Source organism: Pholis gunnellus (genome assembly GCF_910591455.1).
Source record: "Pholis gunnellus genome assembly, chromosome: 1".
In the NCBI taxonomy this organism is placed as follows: Eukaryota; Metazoa; Chordata; class Actinopteri; order Perciformes; family Pholidae; genus Pholis; species Pholis gunnellus.
Window position 1 is genome coordinate 25,345,967 of NC_136528.1, and position 15,886 is coordinate 25,361,852.

Genomic DNA, 15,886 nt, shown 5'->3' on the forward strand with positions numbered 1-15,886 from the left:
CAGCAGCATCTTATATGGACAGTTCACTAACTCACTGAATTCGAGTTCAGATATGATTCCAGTGAAATGTTGTCCTTTACCGATGTATACCAGACATCCTTTCCCACGGAAAAAATCTAAACTATCCATAAGAGAAGAAGAAAAGCGAAAAAAAGCGATAATGGAATTGAAATTTAGTTTGACCCTCTCGGCACTCCGTAGACGCGTCTCGGCTGATGACGCATGTTACGTAGAGCGAGTGGTTCAATAGTCACATTAGCGAGCGTTATCATTGTTAGAAGGAGAAGATGCATTACCAAAACAGATAGTCGTTATTGGAGCGTGCTCAATTCAAACGTGTTGGTGTCGTTACTTACACATCTACAGTGTGGATGAAAATGACAGATTTGGCCGCTTCTTTGACCAAAGAGGGCTGGTAGGTACCCTGCTAGCTAATGTCAGTGAGCTAACCAACGTCAACTCACTGAGGTGCCAGATCGGTGAAGGCTTACAACACTAATCATTAGCCTGGACGCATGGTTACACCAGAACGCGACGGTTTCCTTGGTGCACACGACCCCTTTAGGGTCGTGGTGACGTTATTCGTTTTGCTGAGGCGAACATAAGTGTGAACTAACTCGGAGCTAACCACACGAACAGCGTTAACCTAGCGGCGACGGCTACAGCTAATGCACAGTTAGCATGCCGCTAGCATAACGCAGACTGTGGACGTTACAGTTCGTGTTGACTGGTGTGCTGTAATAACGTTACTCGCAGGGGCGGTCAGAGAGCCGCTTTTTGTATTTGTATGAATGCAATAATCCTACTCCCTCCTGGATTGTTAACAGTATTTATCCGAGTTAATACAATGAATCCAAGTCAGCCATATACATATCTGCCTTCCACATTTAGAGACATTGTTTTGCGATGGTTCCGAGGTTGTTGTTTTTGGCAAATTACGCAATCTGACCTAAGATGCTGAGTCCTTAATACAAATACATAATGATCTCATAGTTGAGTCGTACTACGCGGTGTAACACATTTACCACACATTCTTGATATTGTTAAACCATAAGAATTGTACATGACTTATTTACATATACCATACCTATTTCTTGTGATTGGTATCATAGGCATGCCCACCTTCTCCTTTTAAAAAACCTCTGCCCAACTTCACCATCTTTCCTCTCCACCTTGTCTGCCATCTTGCAGGTACCTCAGTGATGAAGGCATAGCAGAGCTGAAAGGATCTGCTGAGAAAATAACACACAATGACATTATTCGTATTGCACTTGACGTAAGTTTTCCTCCTGCGAGTTTTGCGTGTACATTTAGTCTGCTCTGTATTCATGTTGCCATATACAGACACTGCAGCAACGGGTTTACACTGTAAGCAGTTTTGGGAAATGGGGTTATTAAGTGTTGGGGTAATTCATTAGGGGTATGCTGACGTACATGCTAATGAGACAGACAAAGCTACGGACACACAATTTTAAACTGGATGTTAAACGTTCAGTGTGATGTTTTAACTTGTGTAAGTGGATTTGTGTGAAAAGCGTAATGTGCCTATTGTTAATTATGTATGTCCCACTGTTAGCGGACCCGGCGTCAGCGCTTTCCATCTTCAGTCGCCCTGGCTCTAAAGATTATCTTGCACCTTCACATCAAACTATGTCCTTTTTTTACATCCTAACATGAAATATGAAATGAATATGAGGCTAAAAATCTATTTGATTTTCATGGCATGGAGAGACAACATAATAATAATGATAGTTATAATAAAAAAATGTTTTGAAATATAAAAAGCCAATGTAGACAACACACTGGACAATCCATAAACACAGAAGTGGAAATAAGCAAATAGGAACCACAGGCAGTCGTAGAACTGAAAATGCTTTTTGTGTCAGACAGGCAGTGACACTTGTCTGCTTCTCAGCAGACAAGTCCAGAACACGCACTAGTTGAATTTACTGCAAAAGCCTTGACCTTTAAGTTTTGGCCAGGAGGGCTGCCAAAAAAAGATCTCCGACTGCACTTCTTACTGCATACCGGGGTTAACCAACATTTAGCAACTCTGGGCTGGAGCTTTGTAGTGAAATCTTTCCTTCTAGTGAAAATAGATTCTGAGATTAATTGGGAAGCAGTTGTTGCGAAGCCGAGATGCAGCCATTTCAAATAATTGTATCGTAACTGTGTTCAGAGAAATTTATTGAGACATCGATATGAAGAAGCAATTAGTTTTTTTAGGTTACCTGGGGAAATAAAAGACCTGCTTTTAGAGGAATGGTCAGCTGCACTGAAACAGGATTGTTTAAAGGAATAGGTGCCTTGATGCAGAAAACGGATATCTGACAGAGTTTTGCAGTGTGACAGTTTATCATCAAGTTCGCATTGGCTCCATCATGTCCATTTCTGAGGGTACGATGTAAAGGGCCCCTCCCTAACATGCAGATTATTATATTTGGGCAGATTATTTTTATTTTGAGGCTCAAAACAGTGGAGGTAAACACTCTATAGCATTATTTCTCTTCATTATTTGTTATTTGTTTTTAATTGAGATGTATTTTCTTCTTTTTTTTGCAGAGCGACCTCAGGCCTATTGGGGGGAAATTTCTACCCTCTGATATCAATAGTGGAAGAACTGAGAAGGTGAGTTGCACATAAATGATGACACGGCCCTTTCAATGCTATATTTGTGATACTTGGTGGGAAACGATGCGCTACGGTTACTGTTTTATTTTTTTAGTGCTGAAAGTCAGCGCAGGCTCAAAGTGTTCAGCTGAAATGCAGTTTCCATGTGTGCCACTAGATGGCCCCAACACACCGACAAAACAAAACAAGGAGCAGAGAACCGTCTCTTATCCTGTGAAACTGCAGTTGTGCAGCTGTAAAGAAAAGATGATCCAAATATTGTCGAAAGGATTAAATCACATTTTTTTTTCCATGTGAGCTTAACCTCCGCTCCCTTCAGTGACCAGAGCTGCTTTGCAGAGTGTACATGAAGTCTAACAGAATGAATCTGAACATCTATACTTACATTAAACTACAGATCGCAGTGTAGCTTGTAGAGTGCATTTACAGATGGTACACGTTCCTTTCCGCAGAGCTAGAAATCCTTCTTTGAGAGGATAGATTCAATGGTTTTGAATGAAATGGACCCTGTTCGTCATGAAGCAGTTTGGAGAAATAATGAAACCTGTGCTGACAAAGGTGCGCTGAATAGGAGTCATTTCAAAGAGTTTTTGCTCATATTTTGCTGTTGCAATCCCCCCCCCCCCCCCCCCCACACACACACACACACACACACACACACACACACACACACACACACACACACACACACACACACACACACACACACACGCTGCTGATTTCCCTCTCAAGCCACCTGTCTGTTTTTGTCTCTTGCACTTGGCCAGTTGGAAGGTCCGTGTGTTCTTCAGGTGCAGAAGGTGAGGAACGTCTCGGCTCCTAAAGACCATGAGGAGTCCCAGGGCTCGCCGCGGATGCTGCGCCTTCAAATGACCGATGGGCATACCACCTGTGTCGGACTGGAGTTCCAACACCTGTCTAAGTTCAGGTACCCTATATAGCAGTGTGCTATTTAGGAACATGGGAAATATGCAAATAATGTAATTTAGTGTATTGTAATTGCAATTTTCCCGTTATCTGCAATTCCCACGTGGCGGCAGCTATCTTGACAATTCCCCGGCCTTAATTAAATCTCCGTCCCAGCAACGGTGGCCTTGGTGACGGCTGCCATGGTGACTAGCCAGGCTGGTACAGGTGGAGTGGTCAGAGTGTGGGCCTTGACTTCCCGACGGGAAGAGAGGAGCGTTACAGAACAAATCCCCTCTTTATGAGCGTCTGGCAACGGCGACGGTTAGTGTCGCTTATGAAAGTGTCCGCTTTAGTGCGCGTGAGGCCGTAAGTGAGCGACAAAGGAGGACGCGATGGATTACGGGACCCCGTTGAGTGTGCGAGACGAGCGATATAGAGGGATGACAATTGACCACTGAGGAGTAACATTGATTAGAGGGGGAATACTGTGTGTGCTTGTATTTGATTAAATCGAGGCGAGCCAGAGCCCCACTTGTGCACTGGCTGCTATCATGAGAACAGCATCCATCCCAGAGGTTTGGAGTGAAATCCCTAATTGTTTGCTTTTGCATCCAGTGTCAGTAGCTGGAAATCCCTCTAAGTCCTTGTGCTTTCTTAATGAGAGAGGCAGAGGCCTTATCAGGCCTGATGAGATATAGGGGCTTTTAATTTAGCATGAGGATGGGTGAGCAGCTGGGATTATTAATAGTCTCTCCTAGCCTCGCCACCCATCCCCTGGCGGCACCACTCCATGTCATTTGTAAAGTGGTATGGGTAAAGTCAACGGGGTGTGGGGCCTGGTAGACTACGTTCTTATTACTTAGTTTTACATTTAACAGTCGGTTAATATTTGAAGCATCCTTTCACACATTTGTTTTGTCTTTCAGTCTGAACACCCCCCCTGGAACAAAGGTGAAGCTCCTTGGTACGGTCCAGGTTAAAAATGGTCTTTTGTTGCTTGATGACTCAAAAATCGCCGTCCTTGGAGGAGAGGTGGATCACATGGTGGAGAAATGGGAACTACAAAGGGTGAGGGTTGGGTTTTGATATTGCATTCATGTGTGGGTTATGATTTTGAATCTGCATTAAAGGCCACCTCCAGTCCGTGATTTCTCTTGCCAGGACTGAGAATTCTTAAGAATGATTTTACTTTACCTTTCAACCTGCAGAGTCTGGCCAAACACAGCAGGAGTAACATTGGAGCAGAAGGCGGACCTCCTCCCTTTGTGCCATTTGGTCAGGTAAGGGTAATATTAACTCCCGACAGTTCGCTTTTCAAAATAAAGTGCTTCTCTGACATAAACACCAGATGAAAACAATAAACTAGAAGCATCATTATAAAATAGCAAACGTTTATGGAAATGAGATTTCAGCAGTGGCTTAATAGAAGTGAGAGGTGCTGTTGAATAACAATAACCTCACAATTGTGTCTGAGGGTCCAGACAAAGGCCCGGCTCCAGGAGTGGGCCTTGATGTCCCCCTTTTCTTGTGAATGTTCTCTCTGATCTTAGTAATTGTGAGAGTCTTCATGAATCTTTAAAATGCATCACTGAATTTTAATTCTGCTTGGTTCACACACACACACACACACACACACACACACACACACACACACACACACACACACACACACACACACACACACACACACACACACACACACACGTATTGCAAACTGTGCAATGAACAGTTATCACCTTCTAAATATATACGTGGTGTTACGCGTTGCATTTGTACAGCGTTGAGAGCAGTGAGGGGAGATAGGCCGGCCTCTCAATTGCACCATCAGAAATCTACTTGCATCACATTGTCGAACATATTTACACACAAAGAATAGCCGATGCTCAATTCCCAGTGCACTGGGAAGTTATTGAACCGCCCTTTAATTCCTCCACATTTTGCGGTTTTGCACATCGCCGCGTCTTTTCTCCTTCTGAAAACTACTGAGCCTGAGTCGAAGCTCCCTTGGCAAGAATCCCCTCTCCGGAGCGGGATACATCCGGATCAGCTTGACACTTGGATTTTGGGATTTTCACCCACTCTTCAAGCTTTGTGAAGTTGGATGAGGAGCATTTTGGGGATTATCATTTAGCGTTCTCTAGATTATCAGTGTAAATGTATTTCTAATGCTGGGTCACTCCGGAGCTCAGTGCTGATTGGCTGTAAGCCGAGGGTTATGAATAATATCCTATCTCAAGGTAAATTGGCACTCTGACGCAGAGTCTCGCATTTTCCTTTTCTTTTTTGTTTCACTGGACGTTCTGTTTGATGCTTTCAATTTACTTTACAGCTCATCTGACGACGAGTCCATGACATTTTCTGTCATTGAAGTGTTAGGTCCACTTCAGAACATTGAAAGAAAGTAGCATGCGCGTTTTAGTCGTCATGTTTACATCAAATACCACTTAGATATCTAGGCATGCGGATAGGTTGGGTTTTATCTGCCCTGTGTCGGTGCCTTGGTTAAGCCTGGCTTATCTACAGAGCTCAGACATTTATCTTTGGGAACTGTTTTCTACTAAATATATAAAGAAAAAAAGTGTCGACAGCGAGGCCTGTGAATTCTCCATTGTTTTTTGAAAAGAGATATTTCAGTTTTTCAAAACTTTTGTGACCGCAAATAAAATTCCACCGTATTGGAATAGGGGCCGAAATATCTGTGGTGGAGATCTCAAAACCTGGGCAAATAAATTCCATCTGCATAGCCAGGCACCACCAGGAATAATTAGGATAATGAGCCCTATATTAATCACGCGAGCACAACAGCATGAGCCAGGTGGTCGGACTGCGTGGACGTCTCCAAGAGCACCTGCTGTCTTGGTGCATGTAGGTGCAGCGGTGCAATGTTGAACTTTAAACAGCTGCTCCGATCACAGTGACGCACGACGGCAGCAGATCAACAAACGCATGAAGACTGATGACCACATCAGTCCAACACTCCTTCCACTCGACGCATCTCACGTTGTGAATAGTCCCATCGTATCTTTGGAACGCGATACAGCACCGTAATGCACTTCAATGATCAAACGCTAACTACTGAATTATTTTTAAAGTTTGAAGGCTGTGACGCACGGGAGTAATGAGCTTCGGTAATCTGATGGCTCTCTTGCACGTGGTTTAATGAAGGTGAACATTGTGGATGGTCGTGTGTGTGTAATGGCACTTCTCAAAGCGGAGGCTGCAGATTTATCATCATATCCGTCCTCCTGCCTTCACATGGCTGCAGGAATTTACCGCCGGTCAATCAGTCAGTCTGCTGTATCCGCATCAAATTCACCTGCTGGCTGAGGAGTGTTAAATTAGTTTGTTCTTTTGACAAAATCGTCAGATCTGCAGCAGATTGACGTTCCAATCCGTCGGCCACTTCTCTGACTCATCACGTCCCTCAGTCACAAACACAGCTGCAGAAAGCTTTTAATTTCTATCTCGTTTCTTCCCAAGTCACTTGGGAATATAATAGAGTTCACAGTTGAGCTTCAAAACATTAACCGTGAACTGGGAGGCCGCTTTGGGTTGCTGTTAGTTGCTACAACAAAATCCTAAGAGTGTAGCTTGAACGCTGCAGGCGACTTTGTTTCTTTTCTTCAGGAACCGTACATCATTGCGGTCGTTCTTACTCTCTCTATTTGCTCCCTGTAGAAGTGTGCGAGGAAGGATGAAGTAGACAGCAGGGATCTGGACCAGAGGAAGACCCTCCAGTCTCAGAATGTAGCCAAGAGTCCCGATGAGAATGACGAGTTTGAAAAGCAGCGGACGGCAGCTATTGCTGAGGTGGCCAAGACCAAAGAGGTATGCAAACACACATCATGAGTCTTTACTCATGTTGCTTCAAGGTACCTAATTATTTCACAGAGCTCCTGCAATATTGTATACATTTGTAAGCTTTGTCTCTCAAAATGCTGTCTATTAATGGACTTTATCAATCTATTATACTGCACTATAATTGTCTGAGGCAACAAATTGTAACAGTATCCCGAGTCAACGTCCTTTAACCCTCCTATACGTTGAACATTTGTTTAAGGACCACCCCTTTCTCCACTAATTGCTGTTTCTCTTATTGATTGTAAATAAAATAAAATAAGAAAAGTACATGCCCCTTATCGGCATTCATTTTAACCTTGATTGCTTTTGACTTTCTAGCAACTCTTCCAATTAAGAATCCTAATTACACTGTCAACTGCAAAGTTTTTAGTTCTTTATTGTTTAGCCCAGCCCGTCAGCTGTTATCGATCGTCTGGTTCTTTTCACTCGTTAGGCCCCGAGGACGTTCGGTGGTGGAGGAAATGCAGGCGGTAATCTATCCAGTGCCGCTTCCTCCTTTCGGGGCCGAGACTCGTACCAGCAGAGGAGACGGGAAGACTGGGTCGAAAGGCCGGAAAGCAGAGAAGATGGGAACTACCGAGAGCTGGTGAGGAGACAAACTTCGTCCAAAACTTTTAAAAGAAGTCTGTTTTGAGTTAGTAATGAAAGCCATTTATGGTTCTACCATTACATTACCGAAGCCTTCATCCACTGTAACAAAGCAATTGAAAGGTTGGAACTCGTCCTGCGTTCCTCTTTGGTTTCTATCGTCTGGATTGAAGTCTTTATTTCATGGCTCATGGACTAGGTGAGGCATCGATTATGATTTTGTAGAAACTTAAATGAATTGGGAGGCTTGGCCATGTTTTCCAATCAAGGGGCTAGTTATTTGTCTAGCTTTGTGTTGTGACCTGACAGTTTCTAGGCAGAACTCAGCCAGCAGTTGGGCTGAACACATAAATAGGATGGAAGAGAGATATCATATAGCATTTGGCTTGGTAATGTGTTGTTTTGTAACTCAGATGCACTTATCCGGCCTAAATCAAGTGCAATTCAATGTACGGCCCACTTCAGAAGGAGCTTCAGAAGGAGCTTCTTTGTGGATCACAGTGAACCTCACGTCTAAGTTTATTATTACAACCATTATCAATCCACATGTATTTTCCCCGTCTCCCTGTACATTTTATAACCTCTCCATACAAGCTGGTTTTTATTTCTCCATCCTTTTAGGTGGATGAGCGTGCTCTAAGAGACATCATGGAGATGGGCTTCGACAGGGAGGCTGCTCGGCAGGCTCTAATGGATAACAACAACAACCTTGAAGTGGCACTGAACAGCCTACTGACTGGATCTTCTGGTAGCAGACCGGGCCCTGTGGAAGCTGAATCCATCAAGCCCCCACCCAGAGGTTCATACAAATAAACACGCACGCACACACACACACACACGCACACGCACACGCACACACACACAAAGCTGCCCGCATTGGCTTGAGAATAGTGTTCCATAGCCTGAAACCTTTTTGTTCCTACAGAGTAAGAGCGAGATTGGGGGGAGGAGTGATGTGGAGGTCCTTTTTTTTAAATGCGGAGGAAATCTCCCACAGCCTAGTTAAAGGTCCACATTGGCAGTTTTTGCTTGTTTTAGTCCATTTAACACAAATTGCATACACACTTTGCTGCGGACGATTTTTCCCAAGCACACGTAAGGATTCAGATGGATGCGGTCAATATTTGTTTCAGCACTGAAAATCAACTTGAAACTTATTCCGTCACACTGCCTTTTTCTGGTGGTAAAACAACTGAGCAGAGACTGTTTTTATTGTTGCTGCATACATCGGCCCTCTGAGTCTGCTGCAGAACATTAACCTTTCCAAATTCATGTCATCTTTAAGGGATTTAGGTGTTCTTGTTTTTGTTTCTTCAGTTCAGTTCAGGTTTGAAACAGCGACACACAACCAGACCCATGTCACATAAACCTTAGATGTAGACACCCAGGAGGAATGTGGAATATCTAGAATCCTAGATGAACTGTTCTTAATAAGGTCTACATAATCTTGTTTTTTGGGTTCTTCTCAGCGAGAGGAAGAGGAAGAGGTAGGTCCAGAAATGAAGATGAGGAGGAGGGAGCAGGCGGAAGGCCTTCCGGACCAAGCACTCTTTTCGACTTTCTTGAATCCAAGATGGGAGTTTTCTCCATCGATGGTGGGTGAAGCGTTCTAGGTTTCATTCTAAACTACCTGCTTTTACCTCTTTGTTCATAAACATCACACTTTAACCCCTTTACTTGATTTATTTAAGGAAAGAACATATTTTATGATTTTAAATGTTGGTATACTTTTTCGAACCAACCTTTAGTAAGGATGTACAAATGAATAACATTTCGCCATCATAGACAGAGTCACTTTTAATTATTCATCCCCTATTGTTTTTGATTACGCTGCTTTTTTGTTATTTTGTTTTTTCAGAGCAAAAGAGCCATGGACCTCAGAGACACCATGAGAGTAAAGCCAATTTCTCCAACTCGGACTGTTACTCCAAAGACGCATCTCAGACCAAGTTCTCCTCGCATAATGACCACCGGCAACAAAGGAATGACAGACCGCCTCGCTTCCACAGGGACTTTGATTTTCCCAAACCAGGCCAGGAGCCTCTCTCTGACTTTACGACCTCCCAAACGTCAGCTCAAGCCCAGCAGTGGAAGGGCCAGGAGAGATGGTCGCGCGGCACATCGGACAGATCGCAGAATGACAGGAGAGAGACAAGAGAGGAGCCCATTTTCCCTTCATCCTTCTCGACTACTTTCCCACATTCAAAAGAACCTCAGCAGCAGACGGAGTTCGGCGCATCGCACCACCAACGATCCAGAAATGGAGACGGAGGTGGTAGGAACACGGCCGGGCCGTCCAACAGGAGAGGGGCTAGAGACAACGTACCCGCGGCTAAACTGACTGACTGTGCAGGCAGCGAGCCCGATGGCAGAGGGAATAGTAAGCGTACGGACAGAATTGAAGAACCCAACAGCAGCAGCAGCAGCAGGAGGAAGGGGAAGACGGACCGGCCAAACTCGGACCACCTTGACCGACAAAGGGATGGTGGGCCGCCAAACTTTAACCCGAGGGGAGGAAGATCGGGGACGCCCCAAGAAGTGGGGTTATCGCGGGACTTTCGAATGGTGACAGGGGATCCCTCTCATTTCCAAAATGGAGACATGGAGCACAAAAGAACTGGGCCGATCAAGCCAACAAACTCGCAGAGTGTCCCTTACAGGGAGCCGCCCCCCCCCAAGAAAAACGCCTCCATTAACCCAGGACCCAAAAGGAGGTCGGGACAAGGCAAAGGACCAGGACCTCGAGGACCAGAGAGAAGTCCTTTTGTGGAAAACGCTTGGAAACCTGGAGACCAGTGCCTGGCGCTCTACTGGGAAGACGGCAAGGTATGTAATTATCGCTGATAATTCAAATTACTGCATGTCAAGTCAGAGAATGTACACTGACATTACAGCCAATTAAACGCATACGCCGTTAACATGCCAAGTGACAAAGAAAAAAAACAAACAATTAGTGCGGTTGTGACTCATTTTTCTCTCATTCGCTGTGTTAATTTTGGTTGTCACGTCATGTATAACTGACATTGATTTGTCTCGTCTTGACGTGTGGAAAAAGTTTGTATTAAAACAAGTTTCTCTTTGTGTCTGTCTGCTGTGGTGCGCGTGCGTGAAGTTCTACCATGCCAGGATAGACGCTGTGCATCAGTCCGGCTCCACGGCTGTGGTTGTGTTCAGTGATTATGGAAACTGGGAAGAGGTCCTGCTGCATAACATCAAACCCCTTTCTGCTGATGTTTTGGTAAGGAGAAAGACGAGATATTAATAATAGAATTCATCATTCATGCGTTACCAAGTGGCAGCAACTAATTAAACTGTATTCAAGTGGGTTGAGAGAGAGGAGGAAATGACATCTTAATCTGATTACCCACAGTAACATCACAACCCTATCAAATGTCCAATGGCAGGAGGAAGATGATGGCTACTACGACAGTTCATTAGAGTTTCGCCGTGGGGGAGACGGACAGCGTGCGACCAGACCCACACAGCAGTATTACCAGCCTCCTAGGGCACGAGATTGAGGTGTCTGCGTTTACACTGGCAGGTAAATAAATATGAAACTGTGCTGTTTTATTTATGTTTTTTCAATTAATAATTCGACATCGAACATTGTGTGAAGCATCTTCCTATTTTTATATGGCAGCTTTTTATTCACGGCATTACTCTTCATTGGTGTGGGAGTCTTGAATTGTACAATAAAAAAATGTAATGCTCTCATTTTTATGTAAAAAAAATGATTCTATATAATTGTATGATTTCAACTTTGGCTGCTACTGCTGGTACAACGCATTGTGTAAAAACTATTTCTCAAGGTCTGCAGGAGTTGTGATCTTAAAAGAGTCCAGAGTGCAAACCTGGTTCATTTTTGTAAATTGATGTATTGATTTTCTTTTTCTTCACCCATCTGTGTGCTCGTCCCACATCCTCCCATGACAGAGTTTGTGTCACTTTCTGCAACAATCCAGAATGCTTCCTAAATTTGTAACTGTCCACATAGCCAGGACATACAGAACTTTTTAAAGGGCTTGGACATAACGCATATAATGAAAAACTGTCATGAGCACCTGTTGCTTTTGTTAAGGACATATCTGCTGTACATGTTGTGAAGCTTTGTTAAATGAATGCGTTAAAATTAAAAAATGATTATGGTATGTAGCGAATATGTTTAATTGTGTTTTATTTTCAATTTGATACGCTGAGACTAATCCAGAGCAAAGAGAGAAATATCTGGGGGGGCTTTTTTTTCTTTTTTTTTGTAAAAATGTTTTATTGATTTTCACAGGCTTTATCCCACCAGGGAAGAGGATACACGCGTTTGAATGCAATTACAGATTGAAAGTTAAAACCTTATTCCCGACTCTACCACCCTACCCATTGTAGGATTACAGGCTACAGAACTTATACATTCAGGTGACGGAGATATAGACATAAGATCAAATAATTGCATAAATCGATCAAACAGAGCAAGAGTAAAGTAAAACAATTTATAGAGTAAAACTAAGGAGAAAAGCTAGAGAATTACTAAGTAAAAATCTGAAAAGTCTCACATAAAAAAAATTAAATGAATAAATTAAATAAAAATGTTTTTGTTTTTTTTGATCTCATGACAGTGTCATGTTTGTCAGTTTTACTTCATCACGGAATTGATTAGAGTTCTTGTCCCATCGTTTACCTCTTTCATTTCTCCTCTTGTGGACAGGCATAGGTAGCCTACTATTAGTCCATAGCAAGCAGCTCAAGCTCATTTGTTGTGTTCTGCGAAGCAAATCCAAAGGGTAAGACAATCTCTTCCCCCTGTAATAGAGACGGCTACACTGCAGAGATATCATTTTGCACAATACAAAAGGGACTGTACCCAGCTCTTCCAGCATTGCACACACACCACTGAGCTGCCTGTCTGTGGGCTTGTGCTTCGCGAGAGACAAGTTTTACACATCAAGAAGTAATCTCCACCCGGGCTCCAATTTCACTCACACCAGCAGTGGGAGACAAATGGACAATGCACGCGGGTTCAGCAGAGAGGTCGCCGCGCTATTCTGTGTGATTGGTCCAAAAGGATTTGCTTTATTTTCCAGCTGAGGTGCCAAACGAGCACAGATGAATAATTAACGGACGGTAATATGGAAACCTATCTGTTGGGGAGGAACTAAAAGTGAAGCTCATGAAAGAGTTCTTGGGGACGAACCATGAAATGTTGGCAAGATAATCTTTAAGGGTTGATTTTCAATCTGATAATCCTTTCATATTCAATATTTTCTCTTGACCCGGTGAAATTTCTGGATGGACACATTGGGCAGAGCATCTATGGAACCTGAAGTCATTAGACTCAATAAATGTTAGGTTATTATGTGCGCAAATCTTCATTCTGTGGATTGTAAGGTCAGTTTATTTTCACAGTTCTTGAGTGTAAACTGATTATTTTTAAATAGAAAATCCTCACGTGACTGTTTTATGGAGAGGAACAGGAACTGAGGTAACAGTAGAATTAAACGGGGGCTTGGAATATATTTTTGTAAATGAATAAATATTGTCATATATTAGCTTTATTAAAACATTTAAGTGGGTTTCTGAGGAAAACCAATCTAAATCATATGTGGGTCATGATATTTATGAATCCACAAATAATGCTGAGTAAGTGATCCAATGTAAGTGTAATGTCAGTGTGACCTCCTGTTTCGGTCCCTATAAAGAAAGTGTTGGACCAAAGAAAGTGAAAGACTGAAAGCTGGCAGAACAGATTAGATTACGTCGTGTTTTTCATGTTTATGTAACTGCACAGTCTGTGCAATCTTGTTGATGCTGTGATCAGAGTAAATCAAAAAGCTTTAAGCACGGCATGTTTTTCTGTTACTGACCCTCTTTGGTTAGATATGATCTCATTTTTTCCAGTATTCTTCAGACAATCTTAGATTAGGATTGGATTGTACATGAAAGGATTTACAGTGGGAGTAGAATGTATTGGGACAGCAACTCACTTTTTAATGTTTAGGCTTGACAGGCTTTACCGCTGTCGGTTTCGGATTAATCGTATTTCCATTTACATCGGATTATGAGAGGGTGGCAGGATTGGTCAGTGGTTAGCACTGTCACCACACAGCAAGAACGTCACGGATTCAAATCTGACCAGGATGGTCTTCCCACAGTCCAAAGGGATTTGGTGACTGTAGAATGACCCTCGGGTGTGAAAATGAGTGTGTGCCATTTTGCCCCTTGATTATGATGATATTTACTTACAAAGCTAGCTCATCTGTAGCTACATTCATTTTCTTCATCCACGGTTACTGAAATATCTTACCTTTGGGAGAACGGCAGCCCCTGTCCCTGATGGTGGCAGATGATTGATGTCCATGTGGAGCAAAATACCGTGGGTTGATGTGTAAGCTGATTAAAATCAAAGACCTCTCAATGAGTGAAATTAATACATTTTCTGTATCTTTTACGTTCCTGATGAAATACAAATAAACTCTACTTAGAGATTCGCAGCTGTTTTTATTCAAACGAAACACAATTATTAAAGTCAAATCTAAATTTGTTGTATTCAACTTAATTCAAATCAAAACTACACTTTTTTTAACAAGTTACTATTTTTTATTTATCAAATATGAATTAAGCCCAATCACAGTTTTTACAGTGACTGTCCAGTTGTGCTGTGTGCATGTAACGTTAGATGAAAAGTCTGGATCACCTACCTGATCACAACTCATTTTGTGAGACTCATTAGGAATCATCCTCTGGGGAACATGAACCTCTGTACCAAATGTCATTGCAATCAATCCAATAGTTGTTGAGGTTTTGGACTCAAAGATGTGAACCTCATCGTAGCGCTAAATGAAAAGTGAAGGGATCAGCAAAGTCATTTGGATTCATCCTCTGGGGAACATGAACGTCTGTACAAAATGTTACGGCGATCCATCAAATAGTTGGACCAAAGGGGTGCACCGACTGGCTGACATCCCTAGAGTCTAACTGTTAGCATGGTTAAAAACTATTGTTCTTGAAGCATTGCCTTTTTCCAGGCCCCTCTCTACTGCAATCTGATCACCTCCAGTAACAGGAGGAATGCTTTTCTCTCCCCGAGAGGGAACAACCCTCTTTCCCACATTACCATCGCCTTTGCTCTGCCCCTTCGTTTCCCACCTGCCTGCCTCTCCTCATATCCCCCATTCACAGCTGTTGGCCATTATCTTTCTGCTTACCTGACCCCTCACCCTCCATCCCTCCACCGCAGGTACCTTTGTGGCAGGGACATCTGAACCCTGTGATCCTAATAAATGTGTCCTTTCTTACATCATTTCTACACCGGCCTCAACAACAAAATCCTTTCTCTCCAGCTCGTAGACGGGGAAAATGAGACCTGAGAGGAGGTTACGAGAAACATGACAGGCCCAGAGAGCGAATTTCCTTGCTAGCACACTTAGTGTCTGGTGAGAAACAGAGATGGGGCGTCAGGAATGAAATTTAGTATGCTACCTTCATGAGAAAGGCCTTTTGTTTTGGATGGATCAACTCCACCCATCACACCCGTCATTTAAGAAGGTTAAATTACAGGTTAATATAAGGACTCTGTATTCTGGCTTTTTTTGGTTTACTGTAACACTTCTACTATACATAACACCACATACAGACTCACAATGTGAAAGCAACACCAGTGTCGCTGTCGCGGCTGGTAAATATGCATTGAGCCAAGAGAATATCATCCTTGAAATAGGTTTTAGCATTATAGTAAAATCAAACCATTTCTCCCCAAAGTCAGATTTGAGAGCAAAACTTGTATTTCCGGTTCTTAGTTGCCCCGTACAAAGAAGAAACAAAAGGAGGCAATTGCAGCTTTAACTAAAATTCCCAGGAAATTGTCAACACAGCTCATTGAAAGGGTTCAAGTCTCTAGAATGGTCTGCTT

The 15,886-nt window shown here is 43.0% G+C and overlaps 1 protein-coding gene across 3 annotated transcripts; it reads left to right on the top strand.

Moving 5' to 3' along the window:
• Positions 1 to 253: 253 nt before the first annotated feature.
• On the top strand, positions 254 to 12,138 carry tdrd3 (tudor domain containing 3). Of its 3 annotated transcripts, XM_079164936.1 has the most exons (14): positions 254 to 415; positions 1,192 to 1,276; positions 2,563 to 2,628; positions 3,399 to 3,559; positions 4,467 to 4,608; positions 4,749 to 4,820; positions 7,219 to 7,368; positions 7,835 to 7,987; positions 8,611 to 8,788; positions 9,459 to 9,584; positions 9,848 to 10,815; positions 11,102 to 11,227; positions 11,394 to 11,530; positions 11,923 to 12,138. In XM_079164936.1, the coding sequence occupies exons 1-13, from the start codon at positions 372 to 374 to the stop codon at positions 11,505 to 11,507; spliced, it is 2,385 nt and encodes a 794-aa protein (XP_079021062.1). In that variant the 5' UTR covers positions 254 to 371; the 3' UTR covers positions 11,508 to 11,530; positions 11,923 to 12,138. The 3 variants fall into 3 exon arrangements, with proteins under 3 accessions (XP_079021062.1, XP_079021061.1, XP_079021063.1); XM_079164935.1 differs by having other exon boundaries at positions 11,394 to 12,138; XM_079164937.1 differs by lacking the exon at positions 11,923 to 12,138 and having other exon boundaries at positions 11,360 to 11,499.
• The last annotated feature ends 3,748 nt before the right edge of the window (positions 12,139 to 15,886 follow it).

What these genes read in the sequence shown, in the direction of transcription:
- tdrd3 (XM_079164935.1), top strand. Translation starts at nt 372, where the DNA reads ATGAAAATGACAGATTTGGCCGCTTCTTTGACCAAAGAGGGCTG. An exon ending in ATAGTGGAAGAACTGAGAAG is followed by an intron (nt 2,629 to 3,398) that starts GTGAGTTGCACA and finishes GCACTTGGCCAG; the next exon opens with TTGGAAGGTCCGTGTGTTCT. An exon ending in TCTACTGGGAAGACGGCAAG is followed by an intron (nt 10,816 to 11,101) that starts GTATGTAATTAT and finishes GCGTGCGTGAAG; the next exon opens with TTCTACCATGCCAGGATAGA.